We start from the raw sequence: 26,806 nt of genomic DNA, 5'->3' as shown, positions 1-26,806 counted from the left end.
CAATTCATGGTCCACGCTGGCCTCCAGGGGATTCTCCTACAGCTCAGCTCACCAATTTTCTAGTTCCCGATGACATCAGGACAACCCCTTGGCACCAAAGGCCCTCCCCAATCTGTCCTCACTCTAACTTTGCCCTCTTTGTTCTATCTAGCCACATCCCAGGGTCTCTTGGAGCCTTGTTCAGGATAGAGAAGGGGAAAGAAAGGAGGGGTTGAGGGAAGGCGTGTGGGCATAGCTGCTGATCTGGGAAGTAAAAGTGCTTTGACAAGTGTAAGTGCTTTGCCAGTGGGTGTTCTGACTCTTTCCTGTAAGTGCCTGCGGGGATGAGCATCCTGGGCAGTGGTCTTTCAGTGCCGGCACGCACCTCGGTGTGGTTTAAATTGTGCATTGGAACCGGGTATGTGCACATGCCTTTAAACTGTGTGTGTATGTTTGTGCCTGTGTCTTTGACCACCAGCAACGGTAGTTTGGATAACTTAGGAGCTGGCTAGGCTAAAAGAGGGGCAGGGAGAGCAAGGCAGGCGAAGACAGGGCCAGGGAAGGGAAGATAGTCTGAGAGGAGAGGCAAGACGGGACAGGAGCAAGGAGCGTGCCCAAAAGTGTGTTGGTGAGGAGGAAGGCAGCCTCCGGTCATTTTCCATGGATGGGGGCTGCCCCGCCTCCTTTGGGGTCTGCCCAGAACTCTCTGAGTGATGCATACATAACTTTACCCTCCTGCAGGACTCAGTTTCCCCGTCTGCGAAATGGCTGATCAAGACGCTCAGGGGCCCAGGTGCCACCTCTTTCCAGCCTCCGCGGCCGGCCTCCCGCCTCCCTGAGAGCGGCAGGGGCGGGGCACGGGCAGCCAGGGCTGGGGCCCTCCCCGCGCCACCCGGGCACGCGGGCGCCGTCAACCCGGAGGGAGCTGACACGCTCCTTGGGAATTTATCACGCACCCAATTACAATGTTAATTGGCAAGTTCCTGAAATCAATTAATTCGCAAATTTTTTCCAATTAAAAATCCAGATAAATCACGAGGAGGGCGGCGGCGGGCAGGTCCAGCCTGCAGTCCGGTGGGCGCGGCGGCCGGGGAGGGCGGCCGGGAGGGGCGGCCGCAGGCGCGCTGCCCTTGAACGCCTTTGCCGGCCGGGCGGACTGTCAGCGCGCCGGGCGCGGCGGGGCCGAGACAGATAAAACCATCGACCCGTCGCCGCCAGCGCTTCGGCTTTATCGATCCGACGAGAATTTCACTTGCTGTGCAGATCCCGCTGTCCGCTGTCAGACACCGGGTTGAGGCGGGGCGTGCCCGGGGTGACGGGGCGCGGGGCTGCGCCCGGGCGTGAGGGGCGCGGAGCGCGCGACCCGGACCTCGCCGCGAGGGCGCACGGGGAGGGGCGCTGGCTGGGGACTGGCCGTGCGGGTGGGGGTGCGGAAGCAGGGGTCGCTCTGAGAGGGTGTGGGCGAGGAGGGTCGTGGGTGGGCTGGAACGAGGCGGCTTTTGCCAGCAGTGGATCTCCCGGGGAGTTCAGAGGTGGGGTCCTGGGGACTAGACTGCAGTGTGGGCCCAAGGAGAAGGCAGAAAAAGAGCTAGGGCGCCCATTCTCCAGATGCTTAGGGGGCACAGCTTTTACAAGAGTCTGCAGGTCCCAACATCTTGGCCTCTCTTCTCCTTTCCCGTTGAGGGGGAGCCTGCCATTGGGAGGGACTGTCCCCACAGCCAAGGCATAGAACTTAACTGCAGAAGGATGTTTCTTTCTATGCCCATTCACCCCAAACTATAAGAGTTCTGGGGCTGGGAGGGGGGTGGTGGGCACTGTTAAGACATGGGCACTGTTGCTTGAATTTGAATTTTTACACTTTACAGGTGGTGAAGCTTGGAAAAGTCATGTGACTCCTCTGTGCCTCAGTTTCCTCATCTGATGCCTCAGCATCAGTCAAAATGGAGTTAATAATGATTACCTATCTCAGAGGGTTGTGGTACAGATAAATTAATGCTGTTGAGTGCTCAACAAGGATCATTTTTACTATCATTAGTATAGTCTTTTGTGGTAGTTCTAAGTATTCCCACAAATCTTTTAATACTCTTCCTTTCAAGAGGTAGAGCTTACAAAGTTTAACTGTCCTTTGTTGAGTGGGATGGACTTGGTATCTTGCTTGTAATAAATAGAATGTGTTGGAGTCAGTAGTGTCTGACTTCTGAGACCAGATCATAAAAGGCATGGGGCTTCCTCTCTTGGATCACTTCCTCTGTGGGAAGTCAGCTGCCTTGTCATAGAGAAGCTCAAGCAGCCCTACTGTGAGACCCATTGTGGAGGAACTAAGACTCCCTGCCAAGAGCCATGTGAGTGAGCCATCTTGGGGCCCCGGTCTTGTAACCCAACCCAACCTCCAGATGACCACAGCCTTGGCTGACATCTCTACTGCAGCCTTATGAGAGACTCTACCAGAAGACAAAAAGGTACACCACTCCTCAGATAAGGTTGCCTGATTCCATGGCCCCTGGAAACAGTGAGACAGTGAATGTTATTGTTTTAAGCTGCTAGGTTTTGGGGTAATTTGTACCACAACAATAGGTAACTAATAGTTCTTCCTTCAAGCTTCAGCTCAGGCCTCAACTGCCTCGGGAGCCTTCTCTGCTCCACGCTGGGTTTGATGGCCCCTTGTGCTCCCACAGCAGTTCTCATCAAGAAGCCTTGTCCCTCAGGGTTTCTAATTTTAGCATATCTGCTGTGGAAGTGAGCACCCTCAGGGTTTCTATTGCCTGCTTCTCCTTACTCCCATACTGTGAGCTTCTGAGGGCCAGGACCATTTCTGACTGATCTCTGCATGCCCTGTGCCCTGTAGGGGGGCTTAAGTGAGAGGGTAGAAGGAAGAGCATCAGTCAAATCTTATGACTTGAACAAGGTAGGGACTGAGAGCAGTGGCCCAGGTTGTTCCCCTGTGGCAGCTGGCATTTTCCAAAGATGGCTGCAGCCTATATCCCCCACATATGCTCCTCTGTAATATGAGCTTGCGACTTCTGTCAAAAGGTGGGTACATATCCTCTACCTCTGGATGTCCTCTAGCCCTGTGTGGGCTAGCACTGCTCTGACTAACAGAGTACAACGGAAGTGACATAAGGTGATTTCTGAGGCTCACCCAGATTCCATTGGCTGGAACATTTGCTTTAGAAGTCTAAGTTGCCATGTAAGAAGTCCAAATACTCCAAAACTGCCATGCTAGGAGGAAGCCCAGGCTGCACGGGGGAGCCATATGCAGGTGCTTTGGTCACAGCCCCAGCTGGGGTCCCAGCAGATATCCAGCATCAGCCACCAGATATGGGAATGAAGGAGTCTCTAGAGAGTCCCAGCTTCCAGCCACTGAGTCCATGAGAATAATTAAATGGAACTGCTAAGATTTAGGGTAATTTGTTACACTCCTCCTCTGCTCCCTTTGGTAACCTGGCTTGTCCACAAGGCCTTGGAGGAGGTGTTGCTCAGCCCTGCAGGTGGGGACAAAGGAGGTGGAGTGGAGCAGTGGGGGACACCTCTAAGCATACTCTCATACCTTTCAGACCTTGAGATTCAGAGAAGGTACTGCTTACTTCCCTGGAGGACAGCACCAGGCTGTCCTTCTGGGGGAACTGCCAGGCCCAGGTCCTGCTTCTGCTCCCCTTTCCAGAGGCTCAGCATGGTTGTGCAGGGCCCATGGCAGTGGCTCATTCCTGCTCCAGCTCTTCTTGTGCCCTTTTGAGGCTGAGGCCTGAAGAGGGGTTACGCTGCTCCTATCTCCGAAAATAGAGCAAGAAGAAAGGCAGCACTACTCAGCGGGAGATCTGCGGACTACAAGCAGAATGGGGGAGAATAGCAGCAGGGCCTTGTCTCTACCTAGAGGCTGCGGTGTGCGCCAGGTGGCATTTGGGGACCTGCAGGCTAGAACTCTGTGTGGAGTCCTTCGCCAGGCAGGCTCTCCTGTAGATGGCTTACCTGGTGGGCAGCTGGGCCAGCTGTTCCAGTTCTTGCTCCATATGTTCCTGCAACTCACTGGGCCTCAGCAGGACCTGGCAGATGGGGCAAATAGGGGCCTGGCTGTCAAACAAGGCTGCTGCCTTTTTCTTACCTGGTGAGGGAAGAAGAAGAGACACACATATAAGCTGGACTAGTCTGTGGAGGGAAAGTCAGCAGCTCAGTCCTCTGATCCCAGTCTGCTGTTGCCTTCTTGACCTGCAGGAGGGGTGAGTCTGAGGGTCTCAGCGCCCCTGAGTGTCACTCTTCTTAGCAGCTCCAGAGACAGTGTCTGTGACGGTAACTCCGCAGCCGGCTGCCCCTCTGAGAAATCTATCGGGACACAATCAATGCTCTGTGCAATCAAACCTTGATCACTTCATTTCACACAGTTAGTGGAGAAGGTCTTGGTTTAATCATACCATCACCCAGAACAGCCAGCGTCCCCTGACTCTCCTTTCCACACTGCTTACACACTTCCCAACTGGAGAAGGAAGAAACCAGGGAGGGGGGTTGATTCCTGTAGTCACTTAACAGACATTGTCTGTGGACTGTGCACCAGGCCCAGTGCAGAGCAGTGGGTACACAGGAGATGATCTAGTCCTGTCTGGGAGGCCAGTTGATGGGAAAGACTGAAAAGGACGCAGGGGGCTTGTAGGATGGCGTTCTCTCCACTCTCTTCACAGCCTCTCCTCATCTGCATGCTGGACCATCTTGCTCCTGCTTATGGTGCTAACTCCCACCTCTGTCCTGTTGACCCTAGAATCTGTGACCTACCCTTGACCCCGCCCATGTCTGCCAGCCTCCTAAATCAGGAAGCTAGTGGACACCAGTGTCTGGACACTACACAAGAATCAGAGACTCAACCATCCAGAATTGAGTTCTTCGACTTCTTTGCCCTTTCCAAACCCGCTCCTCCTTCAGCAGCGCCCTATTCTCAGTCCCCAGGTCAGTAAGCTTCACTTCACCTGTGGCCCCTCTCCTTGCCTCACCACCTCTCCCAAGTCCTGTCCTCCTTCTTCAAAATGCCTGAAATCTATACTCTCCTCCTTCTGGCCTCACTACCTCTCACTTGGGTAACCTCATTGGCTTCTTGTGGGTCTCACAGATTTTGGGTTCTTTTCCTCCAAAATACCCTTCAAGCTGTATATTCCCAGTATGTGAACACATGTAGGTACAGTGCAGCTGTGCTGGCTTGGGGATTGGCTAGGAGTCTGAGCTCTGTCCCTGCTCTGTCACCGATGGTTACAGAACACACCATGTTAGGGAGGAGTCTGAAGGTTGCCTGGTGTACCCCTCTTTGGATGTCTAAGCCCTGTCCTGTGCCCAGTGCTCTCTTGGCCTCTGGTTACCGGCGTGGGGTTTAGAAACTCTATTCATCTAGAAACATACCTGCCTATTTTAGCTTACGCCCAGATCTTTCTCCCAGATTCTTCTTCCTACTGGTGCCTGGAGAGGGTCAAAATTAGCTTTCAGAGAGATAAATGATGCCATTGATGACCAAGGTAGTTGCTTGAATAGGGTTGTCAGATTAAATAGAAGATGCTCAGTTAAATTTGAACTTCAGATAAATAAGTATATACACACACATATATATACACACTCGTTGTATATTCATATATCCCAAATATGAGACATATGCTAAAAGTCATCCATATTTTTCTAAAATTCAACTTTATATGAATGTCCTGTATTTTCATTTTGCTCAATCTCTATCAACCCTGTGCCTGAGGGTGCTCCCAGTTTGGGAGCACAAGAACTCACCTCCCTTTGACATGAGACTGAGGATGATCGTGTCTCTTAGATGCCTAGATGGAGTTATCTGAGAGCTCAGACAAGGGAGAGAATCATTTTCAGTGTGTTTTTGAGGAGTTGGAAAAAGAGTAGGCTTAACTAAAGAAGTGAATTTTTTTTTTACATTTTTAAAAATAAATTTTATTTTTATATTCCCCATACAATTGCAACCCCCTTATTTTGACCCCAATCCCTCCCCTCCCCGCACCCCACCTCCCATAGAGTGTCTCTGGTTGATAGTTTTTTGTTGATTTTGATTTTCACTTTCTTATACTTATTCATTTTCCTGGTCCCTTATTTAAGTTTTCTAGATTCCTGCTATGAGTGAGACCATCCGGTATTTTTCTTTTTCTTTCTGGCTTATTTCGCTGAGCATGATCCCTTCCAGCGCCATCCATGTTGCTGCAAATTGCATGTGTTTATCTTTTTTGAATGCTGAGTAATATTCCATGGTATATATGTACCACATCTTCTTGATGCAGTCATCTATTTTTGGGCATTTGGGTTGTTTCCAAAGCTTAGCCATTGTAAACAGTGCTGCTGTAAACATAGGGGTGCAGGTGCTCTTTGGAATTGATGTTTCTGTGTCCTTTGGGTAAATACCTAGGAGAGGAATTGCTGGATCATACGGAAGCTCTATGTTTAGTAGGTCCAGAAATCTCCACACAGCTCTCCATAGTGGTTGGACCAGTTTGCACTCCCACCAACAGTGCAGGAGAGTTCCTTTTTCTCCACATCCTCGCCAACATTTGTTGTTACTAGTTTTTTTAATATGTGCCATTCTCACTGGTGTAAGATGGTATCTCATGGTAGTTTTGATTTGCATTTCCCTGATTACAAGTGATGTTGAACATTTTTTCATATGCCTGTTGGCCATTTGCATTTCCTCTTAAGAGAAGTTTCTTTTTAGCTCTTCTGCCCATTTTTTGACAGGATAATTTTTAAGGAAGTGAAATTTAAGTGACATCTTAGAAGTGTTCCAGGGAAAGCATGGGAGTAAATGAATGAATGAATGAATGAGTGAATGAGTCATGAGTTCCTTGTGGGCAGGGACCATTTCTTATTTACCTTTACAGCTGTAAAGAAGTGAAAGCAGACTGACTGCGCAATCATGCAGCAAGGAAGTGGAAAAGAGGAAAGAAAGGAGGCAAAGTAGGAATGAAGAGCAGAAAGTTCTAGAAGCCAGAGGAACTTTACAGAGCTGGGATCAGGTGTGGAGGCTTTGTGTGTGCTGGGGTGGGGCTGTGGGCCTAGTCTGTGTGGCTACGTTTCTTTTTTTTTTTTTTTTTTGATTTAGAAGATTTCCATTTTATTTTTTTAATTTTTTTTATTTCTTTAAACTTTTACTATTATTTTTTTACTATTTTATTTTATATAATTCTTACATCATTTTTCATTTTTGCACAATGTATGCATTTTCATTTTGGTTATATTCCCCATACAGTTGCACCCCCCCCCCTTATTTTGACCCTAATCCTTCCTCTCCCTGCCCCCACCACCACCCCGTAGTGTGTCTCTGGTTTATAGTTGCTTGTTGATTTTGATTTTTACTTTGTATTAATTATAATTAGTCTTTTTCCCGGTCCCTTATTTAGGTTTTCTAAATTCCTGCTATGAGTGAGACCATCCGGTGTTTTTCTTTTTCTTTCTGACTTATTTCACTGAGCATCTGCCATCCATGTTGCTGCAAACTGCATGTGTTTATCTTTTTTGATTGCTGAGTAATATTCCATTGTGTATATGTACCACATCTTCTTGATCCAGTCATCTATTTTTGGGCATTTGGGTTGTTTTCAAAGCTTAGCTATTGTAAATAGTGCTTTTATAAACATAGGGGTGCAGGTGCCCTTTTGAATTAATGTTTCTGTGTCATTTGGGTAAATACCTAGGAGTGGAATTGCTGGATCATATGGAAGCTCTATCTTTAGTAGGTCGAGAAATCTCCACACAGCTCTCCATAGTGGTTGGACTAGTTTGCACTCCCACCAGCAGTGCAGGAGAGTTCCTTTTTCTCCATAACCTCACCAACATTTGTTGTTGCTAGTTTTTTTTTTTTTTTAATATGTGCTGTGGCGCTGCGTTTCTGAGGAGGGGAAGGGACCTTAATGACCATGTGTCTTAGCGGCTGTGCCTCAGATGCTCAGGGCCAGCTGGAAGGCAGCTCTGTGTAAAAGAGCAGATGTGGCTGTGGCCTGTGGGTTGGGAGATAAGGATGCTGCGCTAAGCTCTGCTTTTAACTTCTCTCAGTCCAAGAATCTCAGAGGTGATTGAGACCCTAAAAATTCTCCAGGCTATGATTTTTATTTTATAAATGGGGACACTGAGGCTCGGAACTGGCTAAGGACCCCTGTACTTGGCTCTTGATCTCATTGCTTCATTTATTTATCCATCTGGTGAACATTTATTAAGTGATCATTCTATATCAGTATTTATTCTAGTAGAAACTGGAATTCAGAGAGAATTAAAACACATTCTTTGGTGTCAAAAAGATCACAAACTAGTGGGAAAGTCAAAAAAGAAAGTTGGTGATTCCAGGCAGTGTGGCCCTGGTAGGGGCTGTGGGAGGTGTGCTGGGGCCCTGGGTGGTGGCAGGGCCAGGAAGGGGCTGCAGGAGGGCTGGTAGGACCCAAGGGAAGGCAATGCTTGACAAGAGGCAGAGGATGTATAAGGGAGAGTTGGCAAGGTTGTTGAAACATTGCTGAGGCAGGGCCAGGGCATAAGTGGGGGAGGTAAGGGTAAGAGAAGAGACCGGAGAAAGAAGAGGATCTGGGGCATGGGGCCTGAGCTGAGGTGGAAAGACCAGGGTTTCAGCTCCTTACAGTCTAGGTCACCATGGACTCAGGACTCAGGACACCATGGTCACTTAGGACTTCCTAGATCCTCAATTCCCTCCTCCATGTCTGGGGCCCAGGTATCAGCATTCCCAGAGAGCTGTTCCAGCTCATTTGCTTTCCTGTCACTGGGAGCTTCTGCTTTTCTGAATACAGCCTCGGTTTTCCTATTGGGACAATGGGCCCTCTTCCTGCTCTCAGCTTTGGGAATAGCATTGACGAGGGACCCCGCAGCCTGTGTCCTCCATGCCACCCCTATTTTCTCAGGGGTTAGAGTGGCAGGTGTCAGTGTGGCCAGGGCCTGCTTCCCCTCCCCCGCTGTGTTCTCTATAATTTTATATTGAGACCTGTGGTCATGACGTGGATTTTACTGCACTAACGACATGGCCTGCCCAGGTTTAATGACAAAATCCATACTCTGGCCCTGGGCCTGCTCCTCGTTTGCATAATTCCCAGAATACAGCTCCCTGAAGCTTTTGACCTGGGCCATTACAGTGGTCATAAAATGGGCCATAAAACCGCTGGGGATGACCAAGAAAAGGGGGGTGGTCTTATGGGGGGTGGGAATGAAGTCCTCAACCCCCTACTCTTCTTTGGCCTGGGAGGAGGCAGCCTTTGGCTCTTCTTTCCCACAGTTCCCAGAATTTGTGAGTCCATCTCAGGCTGGAGAGGCCTCTGGAAATTCTTAGTCCAGCTGCCCCGCTGGTGCAGGAATTCCTTCACCAACGCCAACGCCACTAACAGTATTACAGTAGGCAGACCGAGCCTAGCAAGGGCAGGCTGTCAGATGCATCTTCTCCTTGAGAGTCCTCACTCCCGCCCCTGAGGCCCACCCCAATGCTGGCCAAGCCCTTTGCCACAGGTGGGTCTAGGTCAGGTGGATCTAGGTTGAATCCTGTCCCTCTTCAGGAGGCCCAGCTCTCCAGGGAGGTCAGGAGCCAGGCTGAGCAACATAGTGGGGAGACGCAGGAAGCACGAAGGGATGGGGACAGGGACTGGGACCGCCTGTCAGTGTTAAAGATGATGAATGGGGGAGGTGAGGCGGGAGGCCCGGTGTTATCGGCAGTGGATGGCGGGTGCGGGCGCTTGCCGCTCCTGCTAATCCCCGGGCGCTGCCTCAGCCCTTGCACTGATAACGAGGAAATGGGACTGACAACAATTTTTAGCTGAGAGATTCTTCACCAAAATGCCAGGCGGCCGGAGGTCTGACAGCGCCTGATTGAGTGTGTGAGTGTGTGGGGGGAACGCCCGCAGCCCCCTCCCCTCCCATGCAAAGATGGATCGCTCATTCTGCCTCCCGTCCACATTCATTACCGCACCTCCCTCCAGCCACCCAGTGCCTCAGCGCCTGCCACCTCCACTTCTCCACCTTCCTGCTGCAGGTGTCCCTTGAAGCAGGAGAGCAGGGAGGGGAAGGGCCCCTGACCCTCTTCTCAGCTGTATCCAGGGCACTTCAAGCTCAAAGTGCCAGAAGGTGACTGTGCAGGGTCAGAGTCAGGGTCTTTGGGAGGCAGGCCTACTTGGAGGCTCCCTAGTTGCGTGACCTTCGGAGGATACTACCCTCCCCACCACAAAACGGAGGCTCCAACAGGAAATGACTCGTTGTGGGCCACAGGGCTGTTGCGGAGGAGAGGTCAAATCAAGGTAGTCTTGTCTTTGCCTTGGCCAGATTCTGGCCAGTTCAGCTCTCAAACTTTGGCCTCTGCTACCTGAGGTCCCAGATCAGCCCTCTGCTGCCCCCCACTGTTGGGAACTGCTGACCATTGGAGCAGACAACTCAAGGACCGCCCCTTCTCTGCCCTCTTCCATAGTGAAGCCTGGTCACTGTGGGATGAGGGTCTCATACAAAGGGAAAGCCCTCCCCTCTTAGAACACTGACCCCCTTCTGCAGCACCTCACTGCGTGATTGTCTCTCCAGCTTGTCCCAGGTCTGTTGCCTGTGGGTTCCATCTTGCTTCTGCTTGCTGAAGCAGCAAATCTCCCTTCTGTTATCTTTCTCCACATACCACAAAAGCAAGGGCTTGACTGAGATGTCTGACTGAAGAATGGAAGGGTTAACATGAGGGTGACAAATGGCAATGGAGGCTGGGAGTTTTAAGGATATGTAAATGTGTATATATGTATGTTTGTGTGTACGTGTGTGTATGTCCCTTTCTTCCTCTCCCTGTAGCCCCAACAGAAGGGGCTCCATTTCCAGTGACCAAGACACAGAAGAGCCTTCAAACAACATTCAATGGAGTTTAATCTTACTAGCTGAGAGACCTTGGGCCAGTCACTTAATACTTCTGAGCTTCATTTTCTCTTTGTGTGAAAGAGCAATAATAATATCTAACTCCCATGACTTTCATGAGGAACCTCAGGGCTGTGTGCAAGTAATGATGAGTCATTATTATGTCTAGCAGGACACTAGCCTAGTTTATATGTGCCTGTATTTACCCCATCCTGACACAAGCTTGGTCTTGCCCTGGATCCAGTCTTCTTCTTTACTGAGAGCAAGATTGAATACCACTTAGTAGGTACCCTGTCCTCACTCTTTTGACCTTTATGGAGTTCCTTCTTCCTGTCTACCCTTACCTATATATTTATTTACTGGTTTGTATGTCAATATATCCATCTGTCCGTCCATCTATTAATTCATTATCTGCCCATTGATGGCTATTTATTAAGTGTTGTTATATGTAGGCTTTTATTTAATGCTGCACATATTTAATCTCATTTAATCCTTATAACAGTCCTGTGAAGTAGATTTTTTTAAAAAGATTTATTTATTTATGCCTACAAGAGCTGAGGTATAGGCCAGAAGTGTGGTTGGGGGATGTGTGAGAGGGGTGAGAGGATTCACCAGAGACAGAGTGGGGAACAGAACAGGCAGACTGACTGAAGTACACTGCTGAGGGGAGCAGCAGGTGAGACAGAAGTCTGCTGCGCCATATGGGTCAGCTCCCTGGCCGGGGATTGAACTCATGCTGCAGTGGCTGCTGGTAGCTTCATAGTGCTGAGACTTAACACCTTGTGCCACCAGGGAGGCTCCTGTGAGGTAGGTATTATTATCTCTATCATGCTGATGAGGAAAATGAAGTTCAGAACAATGAAGTGACAGAGCTAGAAGATTCAGAGCGGTGATTTAAATGCAGGTCTGTTTGACTCAAAAGCTTGTGCTCTTAATTACTACACAATATTCAAGCAACCTACCTACCTATTTACTTACCTGTCTACCCACCTAGGTAATTATTAAAAAATATTCAATAAATGCCAATTGGATATCCACGTGGATCTGCACAGTGTGGATGTCCTGTGATAATGAACAAGACAGACAAGCTCTACCCACAGGGAGCTTAGGACCTAACTGTCCTAACTGAGCCTAGGGATCTTTAGTGCTGTTAGACACAGGTGACCAGTGGTATGTATTATCCGGTCTGGGAGGTGAAGGAAGTGACATTTAAGCAAAGGCTTGAAGGGTGAGTGGGAACTAATCAGATAATGATTACAGAGGAGTGTTCTAGATAGACCACAGCATGTTTTAAGGCACAGGGAGACAAAACCAGTGTGACTGAAGCCGAGAGGAGGGGCTGGGTGCTGAACTTTGGTGATAGAGAGGCCAGATTCCAGAGGACTTTTTAAACTATGTTAACGATTTTGGTTATTATTATTTTTTTTAACACAGTGAAAAGTCATTGAAGAGTTTATGCACAGAGAAGTGACATAGCAGACTTACATTTAAAAAAGATCACCCTAACTGCAAACTAGAGAATGGTCTAAAGAGGCAAGAGCAAATGCAAGAAGGCAGTTCAGAAGGGTACTTCATTAGCACAGGGTAGAGAGGATGGCACCTTGCTCTAGTGCGAGGATGGTGGAGATGAACAGCAGCAGATGGACTTAGCATGAGGGCTGAAAGCCAGAAAGGAGTCAAGGATGGCTTCAGGGTTTCTGGCTTCTGCAACTGGTAGGGGGTAGACTGTGTACTAACTTGTACAATAGGAGGAGGAGTATCAGTCTGGGTAAGAAAGAAAATGAGTTCCGTTTTGGACATACTTAGTTTGAGGAGTTGTTAAGACATCCATATGAAAATGCTGAGTTGGCACAGTGTGTGAGCCAGAGCTAGACTTATAGACCCGGAGTCAGTAACATACAGATAAGAAATCAAGTTCATCACTGTGCCTAGAACAATGTCTGCCATATGGGAAATATTCAACAAATATTCACTGAACGAATGAATGAATGAGTGAAGCTAAGAGTAGGTGAGATCACCTAAGGGGAGAACAGACAGTAAGAGACAAGAGGAGAACCCTGAGTAACTCCAACAGGTGGAGGAAACTTGAGTCATTGAAGACTACCAAGGGACAGGCAAGTAGAGGGTGAAAATGAGGGTGATGTCACTGAAGCTGAGGAGAGCAGAGTTTCAAGGAGAGAAGGGTGTCATGGGCAGGGTCATATGCTGCTGAGAGATCAAGACATAAGGCATGAAAAGCGTCCCATCCACTCATCGTATCCATGGTCCCACCACCTACCCCCACTTCATCCACCCATCATCCAGCCAAACCACCTAATTTGTCATCCCTTTCCCCCCTTACTCATCCCCTTCCTCCAGAAAACCATGGCAGGCGTCTCTGCTGAGCGTGGCACAGGAAGAGTTAACAGGCTGACAGACGGCATTTTTTTACCTTCAGTCAATATGAACAAGGCCCCAAGACTATGATTCCAAACATCTGGATTTCATCAATATGTGATCTGTCATCGTATATTGGCATTCCCCAGTCCTCGCGCCAGAGCAATGCGGCTGGTTTTATTAATACGTCAAATACATTATCCGTGTAATACACTTGTCTGGCTGGGGCCTCCCGCTGGGGCGGGGCGGCGGATTTGAATGTATGATGAATCAGTTTGCATTACATGTTCGTAAGTCATCATTTGTCAGGATTAATAGGCATCCCTGGTTGAGGAGGTGGGGGTGGGCAGGCAGAGGAGAAACGTGTGTTTAGCTATGGCCCATACTTATCTGCCAGTGCCCAGGGATGCCCTGGAAACAGCTGTGCACCCTCCTGCCCACATCCCAGGTCAGTGGTGGTGCTCAAGGGGAAGAGGTGATATTTTTAGCAGTTCCAGAGTTTCTTGGAACCAATTAGGCCAACCAAAGAGCCTATGTCAAAGCCATTTGTAGAAGCTGACAACTCTTATTGACTTTTCAGCACCCAGAATTTCTTCTTTAGGGAGCTGTCCCTGATTCCCCTAAACTGCGCTAGATACTTCCTCTGTGTTCCCACAGCTTCTTGTGCTGCCTCCAGTAACACAGTGTCAAAATTACCTATTACAGGTCCATCGCCCTCTTTAGGATGTACATTTCTTCAGAGCAAGAGTTATTTTCTTCACTGTTATGGCCCCTAGCAGAAGGTAGAACTCAAAGAAGGAGGCTAGTAATAGAAGGAATTAATAAATATTCCCTAAATAAATGAATGACCACTGACCCCACTAAAACCCCCAAATATGCAGACAGCAGTTGGGAGCTACTATGGTTTTTTTTCTCTGATTCTTTTCCCACACCCCGAGCCTAGTCTGGCCTGGTCATTTATCCTACCACACACGCTTTCCCTTACTTGCGCCTCTTCTTTCCACAAGACTTGTGCGGACCACTTCACACAGCACCAGCTTCCTTATAGGGACATCTCATTCAGATAGAACATGCGGTGGCACATCCATGCTCACATGCCCTTGCCATCTTCCTGGCTCGCTCCATGTTGCTAGTTGCAGCTCAGACTGATACCACTGTTCACTCCACATGGCCTCCTACCAACTCTAGATCCTTGTGAAACAAGTGCCTGTCTGTTGCCCTGGTTGGAGGAGACAGCCTTGAAAGGGAGCAGCTCCCCGTCAGCAGAGTATGCAAGCCCAACAGGATGCTGTGCTTGGAAGAGCAGGGGCCAGCAGTCTCAAGGTGCCATCGAGTCCAAGGTCTACTGCTCTGTGACCAAGTTCAGTGGCCTGTAACACCCAGAAGCTTCTCACTGCCCCCAGAGCCTCTGGAGAGGACGCAGAGCCTGGACTCAGTAAAAGAAGGGCCTTTGGGAGGATAAGGCAGGCCAGACAGGACCACCAAACAAACTCAGGCCCCAGTCAGGTCACTGAGGCCAAACCCCAGCTCTTCCCCTCAGCCATGGGGTGACTGGGCAAGTGCTTCCTGCCCTGAGCCTCAGGAATCATCACCCAGCACCTGCCATGTGGGGCTGGTGAGGGGTCACCAAGATGACACACTAAAGATCCCATTCAGGTACAGGGGCCCATTCCTGCTCCCATCACGGCCTGAGACACTGAGGTCCTCCCAGGGAATTCTGCCAATTCTCCTTCTCTCAAGGGACAGCCAGTACTGCAATCCTTACCTTCCCTATAGTGATGGATGTTACTTACTGCCTCAAGAGCAGAGGGGGCCTGGATTGAGCCAGACACGGCTCCTGGGTGGCCAGTGGCAAACATCTGCAAGACAGCCAGGTGGGGGTCAGCCTGTAGACAGGTTGGGGCTCAGACTTGTCCTGGAGCTGGAGCTCAGGGCTCTGGGCCAGCACACAATCATGCTCACTGAGTTTTCAGCATGGAATATGAACCTGTGACCCCAAGAGTCTCTGCTCCAGCCAAGAGCACCTGATGACCTGTTAAGAGGCTTCAGGGATGACAACTTTTTCACATGGCTGACCTTGGCTGTCCTGAACACGACAGCAGCCCTCTTCTCTTCTGGAGCCATAGCTCCATCCCCCTCCTCCCTTAGCTAATAGCTTCCAGACAGTGCCCCGTGCTGGGCCAGGCCGGGGGTGGGTGGGGCAGGTGAGACCTCCCAGAGTTCCCTGGGAGTAAGCTTTACAAACTGCAGAGAAGGGCCCAATTTAGGAAAATATCCACATATGGGTATGCACATGTATCTGACTCACACATGTGTGTGTGGGCATCAGCACCCCAGGTGCTCACACAGTGTGGGTATCTTTTCACACGGAGATGAATGCACCCGAGCACCTCTGCATCCGTTCAGTGTAGACTGGATACCTGCACGCCCTCCTCGGCATGCCCACACACTTCACTCTCCCCCAGTGTCTTCCTAGCCATGGAGCCAAAATGCTGGGACTGCACTGTTTAAAGTAAATCCAAGTGTGCTTTACCCCCTGCTGTTTCTGACTATGGGCTTATAAAAATGAAGTGGGAACCTCCGCAGCTGTGGGCAATAAATCCTGAGCCGCTGAGGAGGGCAGCGTTACCTGCGAGGCTGATGGGTGGAAATTGGGGCACTGCTTACAAGTGCCTGTGGGGTTGCACGGGCAGTGGGCCAGCTGCTTGGCCTCAGGCACAGCCCGCTAGCCCAGCCCTGGGCCAGGTGCCTCCCCCAGACCAGTGGGGTCAAGACACCCAGGGCGCTCAGGGATGAGCGAGGACCAAGGATGCAGAGAGAGGAGTAGAGGCAGAAAAGGGCTGGAAGAGCTAGTGAGGCAGCCACGTGCTGCTAAGGCTGAGGGGAGCCCTCGCATCTGGAGATCAATTAGCATCAATTACTGACTTCATTTAATTGTCGTCCAAGATGAATTTGTCATTTTTAGCTGGGAATTAATGGGAGACCTTCACCTCTCCCTGGCAGCAGCCGCAGAGCCAACAGCGGTCACCTCATCCTCCTAGGAGTCCTGAATCCCGCTTGGGGCTGGGGCCAGGCTGGGGCAGGCAGTTAGTGGGGCTTCTGCTCTCTGGGCAAGCTCCGGCCTGCCCCAGGCCCAGCCAGCCTGGCCCACTGGAGCCCAGGGCCAAGGTGGGGGCGTGGGTCCTGCAGAGCGCATAGCAGTCCTTTGCAGCCTCTGGCTTCAGCCAGAAATTAATTTGCTGGGCTGAGCATGTTTACCTTTTCCCAGCAAAGGCGAGACAGTAAACAGCGGACCAGCGGCTGAAATTGAATTGATAACTGCATCAACGTGCCAGATAACGCCTAAAATAATACGCCGATAAGGAAATTCGATTTGATTTGCTGCTACGCATCAGATTGGCCCCATCTGTAGCTGCCTGTAATCATTTTCAATTGCGTTGGGAAACCTTATTTGTCCTTAAATATTTCTGTCATTTTTCATTGCTGGCGACAGATCCTTGGGCAGGTGGCAGGGGTGCGCTGCCTCTGTGGGCGCGGGGCGGCGGCCCGAGGAGGAGGGGTGGTGTGGACTCGCAGGGAAGGAGGCAGGGAGCAGGCAGCCGGGCGGTGACAGCTGTTCCTCCAATCAATCACGCTGTCGACAGGGAGGGACGACTGGCTGGCAGAAATTGAGTTTGCCTCACAGGGGACGATTGAGCAAATTAATAGCCCATTAGCCAAGCAGTGACCTGAGAAATGAAGGTGCAGGGGTTCCTGCTCACTCAGGCCGGCTGGGGTGGGGCAGGGCAGGGGGAGGGTCTGAGAGGGGAGGGCAGGGAGGAGGTGTGGGAAGAGAAGGGAGGGACATATGGATGGGACGGGGACCATGCCTGTGGCAGGTGGGGAGGGGAGCAGAGGATGCCCGAGTGGTGGAGATGTCGAGTTTTGGGAGGTGGGCTAGATGCTGGGGAAGGAAGGGGCTGGGGGGGCGGGGGCTGGACTGGTGTCTCCTCACTGGCTGTCCATCATGCCCTCTGGCGCTAAGCCCCATGCCAATAAGCTCTCCATCCTCGGCCCCTAGAAACTCCCTTTACTCCCTCTCTTCACTTTCCCCCAAACCTGGCATATCCCCTGGGGCTCTACTTCCTGTCGTCCTCTCTAGTGCAGGCTCCAGGTAACTCAGGCCAAGATGTGGGTTGGTGCCTTCCTTAGTACCACCACCACTTCCAGACCACGGTGTTTCCACGCTCTGGGCTCTGAGGTCTAGTGCCCTCCTGAACCTCACCCCCACATTCACGAGGACGCCGAGAGGGAGCGAGCTCTCCCTAGGACTTGCCGTGGCCTTGCACCAGCACACTTGCTCCTCTCTGTCCTTTCGCCTCCCCGGGCCACAGGGACTTGAGCCTAGATGCTTCACTTCAGCCTCCTTGCTTCCTTTGCCTTCTCCACAATCAACTATTCTGCTTTTTGTCTCAGACACACAGGCGGCTAAACACAGCTGGGGAAAATCACAAAACCACGCAGATATGTGCCAATAAAAATTCACAGTTTCCAATCTCAGTGCTACTAAGCAATCCTTTTTCATGCCCTTGGTCAGCTCTGTCTCCCCTTCCCACAGAGACAATTCAATAATATTTTACTGTCATGACTCCCCCATCCCCACCCCTGCCCTCCTCTGTCTTACTGGGTGGCCTTCCCATGTCGGTCAGAAATTGGACGTCCTTAGGCATGGATTCCCTCAACTTCCAGACCCACACTTGCTTCCTTTCTTTCTCTTCCAGTTTCTGTGGAAGAGGTATTCATCCTCCCTCATTGTAATTCCTTTTCCTGGACTTAGAATCCCATTCCTGCCTGCATTCCCTGAGAAGGCCTTTGCGGGCCCCTCTCCCATGTCCTCCCCTTTCCTCCATCAGCACGTATGTGCACGAGCTTTCCCCATCCCATCAACAGCTCATCCCTTTCTTCCACACAGCACCTTGTAGCTAGTGTCCTGTCCTTCTCCTCCCAGATGCATCAGACTCTTGCTTGCTGTCCATACTCCTCTGTCCCCTAACCACTTTTAACTCTTTGTGGCCTGACCTTCATCCTGACCGTTCTACCGTCAAACTGCTCTCAAGCAGATCCTTGATGGCCTGGCCACAGTTTGCCAAATAGAGTGGGCACTCCAGCTATATTCATTAATCTGCTAATTCAATAAACACTTATTGAGGGTCTTCCGTACTACACCAAGGTCTAAGGATACAAGAAACTTACCTCCTTAAGGAGGTTACAAAGTGAGTGAACAGAAGCTGTCCTATGGTTATGCAAACAGTTGTCAAGCTGTAGTTGTGCCAAGAAGAGATGAACAGGGCAAAAGGAGCCTCTATTATGAAGATTTGTCGTGCTCAGAGCAACCCAGAAAGGCTTCCTGGAAGAAGAGACACATGCTGAGATGTGATGGCTAACTAGGACAGATGAGGAGGAAGGGAAGTGTGAACACTGATCAAATGCTTTCTCTGTGCCAAACACTGTACCATTTATCCCCATTTTATAAATGAGGATGTGCTGGAGCTTGCCCATGGTTCCCCAGTAAGTGGGGGTACTGCACTTTCAACCTAGGCAGTATGAGACCAGAGTCATGCTCCTCCCCACTCCACCCTGCTCCCTGATCGAGCTTGGATCCTGTCATCACCCACCCATGTCTTTCTACTCTCTCAACCTCTACCCAGGTTTCCTGTGTTTACCTCATGCCTCCGATCCTGACCCCTGTGTCTCTCTGTGTACCACATTCTCTATGTGGGTGTCCCACAGGCTCCTCAAACTCAATGTGCATGAAATAGGACCTACCTTCTTTGACCTGCTCTCCTCCTGCCCTTTCTATGTCAGTGACGGGCATCCCTACCCAGACTTCGCTCGGTGGGCGATCTGAACTTTGACTCTTTACTCAGCCCTCTATTGCCAATAAATCATCATCTTAGCTGTTTTCACTTCTGTGTAACTTCAGATGCATCTTCTTTTCTCCATGGCCCTGGTTCAGACATCATCATTCCCAGTCTTTACTATTAAGTCTCCTAATGCATCTCTCTCCCCTCTAATCCATTTCTATCTCCATGGCCAGAAGGATGGTCCTAAAACACAAATCAGATCCTATCACTCAGCCACTTAAGACCCTTCCTCAGCTCCCAAAGCCCACAGCATAAATTCTGAACTTCTTATCATACAGCCCCTCTCCAGCCTCACATCCCCTCCAGCAATGCTGTGTGCTGTGGCTGGACAAGATCAGCTCTTCACATATTATTCTCACTGCCAATAATGCCCACGACATCCATCTCCCCACGGGCAACTGCTGACTCCTACTTATTCTTCAAGACCACTCTCAGCAGTACTTCTCCTTGGAGTCTTCACTGATAATGAATTACTCTCCTGTTCATGCTATGTTTCTTATATGTGTATGCCTACATCACTGCTCCCATCATATACTACTGCAATTATTTGTTTATCCACTTGTCTCGCTTGGCAGACTCTGAGCTCCTTGAGGGGAGGGGGTTATCTGGTGCATCCAGAGACACTCAGGGTCCGGCTTAGGGTCTGGCACAGAGAGGGTGGTGATGGCCGTTGAATGATTCAGTCACCAAGTTCTGGGAGGACTTGAAGGAACTGCAGGAGAATGTGTGGAAAGAGAGTGAAAGATGGCGGTGGGTGGTAGAGTATGTGTGTGAGGAAGAGGTGGGGATAGGGGAAGGAAGGCAGCTGAGGTAACACTGAAAATTTCTTAGACTAAAATGAAGGCTGACCTATGGTCAGAGGGGAGGCAGAGGCCCCAAGGCTTTCAAAAGTAGAAGCTCTCAAAAGACAAGTTCCATAGCTTATGTTCTAGAAAAATACCAAGTAGCTGGTAGGAAGAGGGGGGCAGTGACCATGATCACAATCAGACAGCAAAATCTCAAGCCTGGAAATGTCAACAAATAGACACACCCACCAGGACAGATGGTAAGTAAGTGCCACAGTGTGGGTCCCCAGTGTGCCCCATCACAAAGCTCTCTGAGGGCCTTAGGCTGGTCTACCACTCATTCCAAACCCCTGGGCTGCTCTCTCTCTCTCTCCCTCTCTCTCTCTCTCTCTCTCAGCAATTTCCCTACCCAGGAAAGCTCTAAGGGTTTCAATTACCGGCGCGTGGGATTTAGTGCCCTGGGCTTCTCTGACTGGAGGAGATTTATTTGAAGGTTTAGTGTCGTGGAGAATTCACGTCTTCACTCCCAGGAGCCCAGCTTCCGTCCTGAGCCCCTAAATCAGGAACCAAGATGGGCTATTGTCACTTACCGCATTAGCCTCGTTAGCGGACCAGGAGGGGTGATTAATAGCAATGCACACACAGCCCTCCTGCGTGCTGGCCGCTCTGCCGTTTGCCTGACCTGAGGAGGGGGTGGGGAGAGGCTGAGCCCGCTCTAGGGTCACTAAGGAGTTTGAGCTAGAGGCCCCCCCGCCCCCTGCCTGGCAGGGACGTCAGTCTCTGCAGCCCTCCCAGATCTGGGGACACTTCAAGAATTAGCAAACCAGGTCAGAGAGCCCAGCTGGAGGCCTCTGGAGCCTGCCTTCTGGGGGTGTGTAGGAGGTAAGGTTGGTTGTAAGGTAAGGTCCAAAGTGCACTCATGTGTGCAGGATGTGTGTATCGTGTGTGTGAGAGGGATGTAGGGAGATGTGGGGGTGTTTATCTCAGTCTCCAGGAGCTCTCTGAAATGCTTACTATGAGCCAAGCGAGATTGTAAGAACTGGAAATATGGCATTGAAGAAGACAAGGGCCTGGAAAGAGGTGTGTATGTGAAAGAAAGAATTATGAGTAAGTATGATGAAGAAAACTAAGAGTGTGAGAAATGAAAAGTGTGGCTGATGGACAGAGAGGCAAGTGTGTATAAGTGAGCGTGATAGGGAGAGGCTTATATGTGAGAGGAGGGGGGAGAAAGGCGGCCACTCAAGAGATATGTGAAATCGGATGTGTGTGCAGGAGAGAGGGGATGTGTCGATGGGGACTGAGAGAAAGGGGTACCTGACAGGCACTGTGTGTGGCGTGAGCGTGGGGGTGTGAGGTGTGGTGGGAGAGAGGGGTACCTGGTGAGAGAGAGGTGTGTGTGTGAGAATGACAGAAAGTGTGAGTGTGACACAATCTGTGACAGAGAGTGTGTATGTGTGTGTGTGTGTGTGTGTGTGTGTATGAGAGAGAGAGGGAGAGAGAGAATTTAGAGAGGTGTATTTGTGATGAGACAGAAGGGGGATGTGACAGGAATGTGTGTGTAGGAGGGAGTGTGTATATAAGGAGATGGTGCAAGAGAGAAGAGATGGTATATTTTCTCTCTCTTCTTTGTCTCCCCTCCAATTCCCCTTTTGCCTCCAGCACCTCAAAAGTTTTTGGAGTCATGCTAAGCTGAGTTTGAGTTTTATTTTTGGGTACATCATTCAGTTATAGGTTCTCACTCCTGTCTAAAAGTAGACCACTTCCATTTGGCATGGTTTGCTATGTTATTTCTGGGGCCTGGGCATACCACTACCATTAATTTATATGGAAAAGTCTTTGAGTGTTCCCATACCACCAAAGTAACCTACAAATCATACCAAACAGGAATGGCCTACTTTTGGATATCAGGGGAAATGTGTGTATTCATCCATTCATTCACCAAATATCTATGAGCTTTGCTTTCTGTGCCTTATTTTTCTTATCTGTAAAACAGATGAATAGGTGGCTGTGATGACTCAGTGATGTGTTTATTAAAATGTCTTGTGAGCACCCAGAATTAGAAGTAACATACATCCTGCCATGGCACCTGGTATGGGTCAAGGAATGGTAACTGTAGAGCCAGGGCTCTTAGGCTAATCCTTTCCTCTCTCCCTCTCGCCCTCTCTTGCTCACTCTCCTCTCAATCACAGCTGGGCCATAGTATTAATTATTAGAACCAATTGACTGTTTAGACGCTGATGTTTTAGCTAATCGCCACTAATGGCAGACACTGGTGCGCAATCACAATCATTTAGTTTTCAAGCAAACCCCTTCTCATTGCTGAAAGCAGACTAGAGGGGGCCTAGCAATAACCAGAATCTGGGACTGGTGGGAAAGAGGATTACTGCTCCCTAGAAAGATGCCCCTCTCTGCTCTCTGTTGCCCTTGGTTCAGCAGCCTAGAGCCCAGGGGTTCCTCTGGACCAGCCAGGTTCTCAGAAGCCAGTCAGCTGAGCCCTGCCTAGGGAGTGGACTGGTTTCCTTTCCCACCCTCCTACTTCTCTGCACTTTGGCCTTAGAATTCTGTCATGGGAGAGTCTCCAGCAACTACCAACCTGGACCAGGAACATTCCAGCTGCTCCCCATCCCTGAGATGTTTTTCAGCTGTAGTTCCTAAAAGTCTGCTTCCAGGAAGAGTCATGTAGACATAGGTTCAAATCTCACCTTCTCGTGGGGCATCAGTGGATGCTGGTTGGGATGGAAGCTGCACCCTGTCCATTCTGGCTGAGGACTACAGTGAAGAGAGCAGAAAAACACCTACTTTGTGCTCCTGAGTGTGGAGAGAATGCCAGGGCTAGGGTGGGTGGGGCCTGAGCTCTGTGTGCCTTAGAGGACACCTGCTTGCTTGTCCTGCTTTCTTCACATTGAGGCCCCAGAACCCTGGCCTGCGCACGGCCCTGCTCCACCCCGCCAGAGCTCTGGCCCTTCCATCCTGCTCTATCTAGGTGGGGAAGACAGATCCCCCGAACTTAGCAATGCCGGCTTTCAGGTAGAAGCCAGGCAGGGTGGAACATAGGGCCCTGGAGGGAGTGGCCTAGGTGCCTGTGGCCAGTAGGTGTCGCTGTGGCTCCAGCACTGGGAGGGGGTGTCAGGCAGGGGGTCCTGGAGCAGGTTCAGGTATAGGGTGCCCCTAGGCCTTCCCTACCCCCATTCCAGGACTTCACACCAGTAAAGTTTCCTTTATGCTTCTCAAACTTTAAGTGTAAACAGAATGCTTGGGGGTTTCTGTTAAAATGTAGATTCTGATTTGGTAGCTCAGGAGCAGAGTTCCCAGATGAAACTGATGCTGCTGATGATCTTCCAGTAGCAAGGGCCTAGTCCAGACAGCTTGCCACTGGGCACTGGCCCTGTCCCCTTCCAAAGTCCATCCTCACGTCCACTCCTCTTGCCTCGGTAAAACGCCCAGATCAGAGGCCGTGGGTAACTGTTAGGGATCCTCTGTGGAGTGGGGTTCAGCTAGACCAGATGAAGCAAGAGGTTTCTAAGAAATTTCTGAAGCAAGACCTAACCTCAGTCTTCTGAGCCAATCCAGCTGACCTCCTAACACAATTCCTAGATTTAAGTCTAAAGCAAAATCCAATCCTAATTCTCTAGAATAACACAAGCGCCCACCCTCAGAGCTAAATCTTGATACCCCTGCAACCTAATTCTTGTGCCCCTGTAAGATGGCCAACACTTGGGCCATCTATTGCTTCAGTCCTGTCCCAGCAGGTCCCCCTGGTCTGGTAACCTTTCTGATCCTCTGTCATACTGTCTTCTTGAAACCAGCGTGATCCAGGACAGCAAGTCAGTAGGCTCATGGACACAGGCATCCATCAAGGTGCCCCAGGCCTCAGCCCTGTAGCGCAGACATTTGCCTCAGGTAGAGGGAAAAAGCAACTTGGCTTTTGGGGAAAGGGGAGTTTGGCCCTTGCCTTGCCCCCAGTTCTTTCTGTCTCAAGGGCTTCGGTTCCTGGGATATGGGGGAAGGCAGGGAGGAAGTGTGTGCTTTAGCCCAGCCCTGATTATAGGTGTAAGTATGTGTGTGGGGGGGGAGAGGGGGTGAAGGTATGTGTTTTTTGTGTTTATGAATGTGTATATGGGGGTGAAGATGGAGGGGAGAGAGGGAGGAGGCAGAGAAATCTCCAGGGATTTTCTTTTCAAATCAGGTTTTCTCTGAAGGGCCTCCCTCTCTCCCGGCTCTGTTCACTGGTCCTCAGGGGCACAATAGAAACACTGGCTTGCAGGCATGATGGGTTATAGGAGCTGGGCTATAAGCGTTTACCTTTTCCAAGTGTGACATTTTGTGATATTTTATGTAGGGTTGCAATTTTAAATAGGAGCAGTTTGACCTTGCCCAGGAGGGCACGCACTGTCATCCCCTCCCCAACTCTGCAGTAGGGGACATGGGTCCTGCAAGAGGAGAACTGCCCGTCACACTGTCAAGCATCGTGCACTGCAAGGGCCCAGCAGGCACCAAACACTCTGCCTTTCCAAGGTACCCACACCCCAAGGACAGACACCTCAACTTAGGAGAACTGCCACTGCATTTATAAAGCCCCTCCACACTTACAAAGGTTCTCTCTAGTCTTATTAATCTCATCAACTATTTAAATACAACGATTCCTTCGAATGGCTTGGAAAAGTTGCTTCACTTCTCTGTGCCTCAATATTCTCATCTATAAAGTGGAAAAAATTAAAGGACCAATCCAGTACCCAGCAGTCTGGTCCTTGCACAGAGTGGAGGAAGCTGGAAGCTGGGATTATGAATCACTTGGGGTTATGCACAAAATCATTGGGATACTGACTGGCACGCATAAACCTGTTATGTCAAGTGTTGGCTATTATTACTGTTAATGTCTGGGATACTTAGCACCTTAGGAAGAGGAATTTTCTTTAGATAGGGAAATGGAAAAGTAGATGTCCAAAGAGAATTTCTATAAACTTGAAAATGAAACTTTGCTCCTATAGTACAGTGCTGTGTTCTGTTTAATGCACTAAAAACATCTGCCCAAAGTAATCCACATCTGCCCAAAGGAACCCATATCAGGAAGCAAAGACTCACTGGGCAGACTGGTAGGTTTGGTGGTTCCCTGTTCCCTGCTGCGGGTGGACATGGGAGTGTTGGGAAGGGGCGCCTCGCCTCTCCCTGTTGCCTCTGAGGGAGGCCGTGGACTGGCCTCTGGTCTGCATGGGAAGAGACAAGATAGGCTCTGTGCCTGGACCTGGTCTGGGGCTGCCCAATGGGCTTCCATTGCTTGGAAGGCACTAGAGGAGCACTCCGTAGCAGCTCTGCCTGATCCTCCCCGCAAGCACGTGTTCTTTCTTCTCCCACATTGGCATTCCCTCCTCTCCTCTCTCTGCACTCTGTCTTGGTGCTTCCATCAGGGGCTCCATCTCAGGGCCAGAGCTAGGTTGAAGGTAGGGAAGAGAGTTTGGAAAGAGCCTGGGAAGGTGGGATATGAGTTTGGGAGTCAGATAGGTCTGGTTTTGAAACCAACTTAGCATTACTAGGCACACACGATTTGGGCAAGGACTGTACTCTGAATCTTCACTGCCTCATGCCCTGAGACTGAGGAGAATATTGTCTTCCCAGAACTTTCCCCAGCCGACAAAAGAACGAAACGAAGGTGTATAGCCTGAAGCACAGAGGCTTGCACAGAGTAGGTCTCGGTGTGCCTTCCTGCCTACCCAGAGAACTGGGGAGCAACTGTAGGAGTACTGGGGAACCAGGTGGAGAACCTGGGACCCTTGGGAGGCTCTGTCCATAGGCCTAGAGTCCTTCCAGGCAGGCCCGGCCCTCCTGCAGGCATAGTGGCCACTGGTCATCAGGACAACACAGGCCAGTGTCATGAGGAAGGCAGCTGCATGGGGGGTTGGGCTGGAGATTATGTGTGAGGAGGGCCTGAGACAGAGGGCCAGCTGGGAGGTCTGACCAGGCACAGCCTGTTACCAGCTGTGCAATGGGCTTCTATGCGCAGTCACAACCAGCACCCCCTTAGCTGAAAGTCACCAGCCCCAGGCTCCCTTGTTCTCGTTCTTGGAATTGTGGAGTGTGGATGAGGGAAGGAATCCTGGTAAAGTCTACCATGGCTCAGGCTGGGTCTGCTCAAGGGAGACTCTTCTCTCTGCCCTCTCACTCTGCCCATTGGAAAGGAAGGTCCCTAACTTTGTATCATGAGCAGCTCCAAAGTTAGGTCTGGAATACCCTCAAAGTTTGGGGGCTGGGAGGATGGAGAGTAATGATACTGGGGGTGTGGAGAGAAGTGAGGTCCAGGCTTAGAGGCTCACAGTCTAGCACAGAAGGCACCTCTATGAGGCTAAAGTAAGAAGGGGTAAGGAGGAGAGCAAAGTCATTACTCTGAGAAGGAAGGGTTTCCTGGAGGAGGGAAGACAGAAATCTGGAGTCTAGGCTTGCAAGAGAAGGAAGAATAGGGCAAGAGCCAAGGCACAGCGGGAGATACTGCCCAGCAGGGTGGTGAGTATGGCTGGAGTAGAAAGAGGATGGTAACAGGGTCTGGATGATAGAGATTAGCAGGGGCTTCCCTGGGCTCTTGTTCCGCAGGCATTGAAGAGCCAAGGATGCAGTGAGTCAGGAAAAACTCGACCTTGGCATTTCAGAGCTGGGGGAACTTCCAGAACACACAGTGACCTCTGAATCCTCAGACAGGGATTTGAGGCTGTGACTTGAATCATCCTCTGCACGAGGACTGGGTCATGTCTATCACTGCACCCCAATACACCAGGAACGGGCCCAGCGCAGGCCAGGTTGACCCTTGCCCAAGATGGAGGCAGCTGGGATTATTAATCCTCATTTTACTGGAGGGAGCTGAAATTCAGGAGTCAAGCGAGATACCGAAGCCCCACCAGCAGCACATAGTGGCACCGGGCCCTGAATGAGTCCCAC

General features: G+C 50.3%; 1 protein-coding gene across 3 annotated transcripts in view; it reads right to left on the bottom strand.

The window, feature by feature from the left end:
- The window catches only part of RNF220 (ring finger protein 220), a gene marked incomplete at both ends in the record, with an annotated part of 207,720 nt that overhangs the window by 29,246 nt on the left and 151,668 nt on the right, over window positions 1-26,806 (bottom strand). For 2 of the 3 annotated variants that reach the window (XM_084243906.1, XM_084243908.1), the window contains one exon: window positions 3,946-4,078. In XM_084243906.1, coding sequence (XP_084100032.1) covers window positions 3,946-4,078 — 133 coding nt within the window. The remainder of the gene's footprint in view (window positions 1-3,945; window positions 4,079-26,806) is intronic. The other variant, XM_084243907.1, reaches the window with a different exon arrangement.

The sequence above is a fragment of the Talpa europaea genome, assembly GCF_964194135.1.
Source record: "Talpa europaea genome assembly, chromosome: 9".
In the NCBI taxonomy this organism is placed as follows: domain Eukaryota; kingdom Metazoa; phylum Chordata; class Mammalia; order Eulipotyphla; family Talpidae; genus Talpa; species Talpa europaea.
The sequence above is the reverse complement of the archived record's forward strand: the minus strand, read 5'-3'. Positions and strand labels throughout refer to the sequence as shown.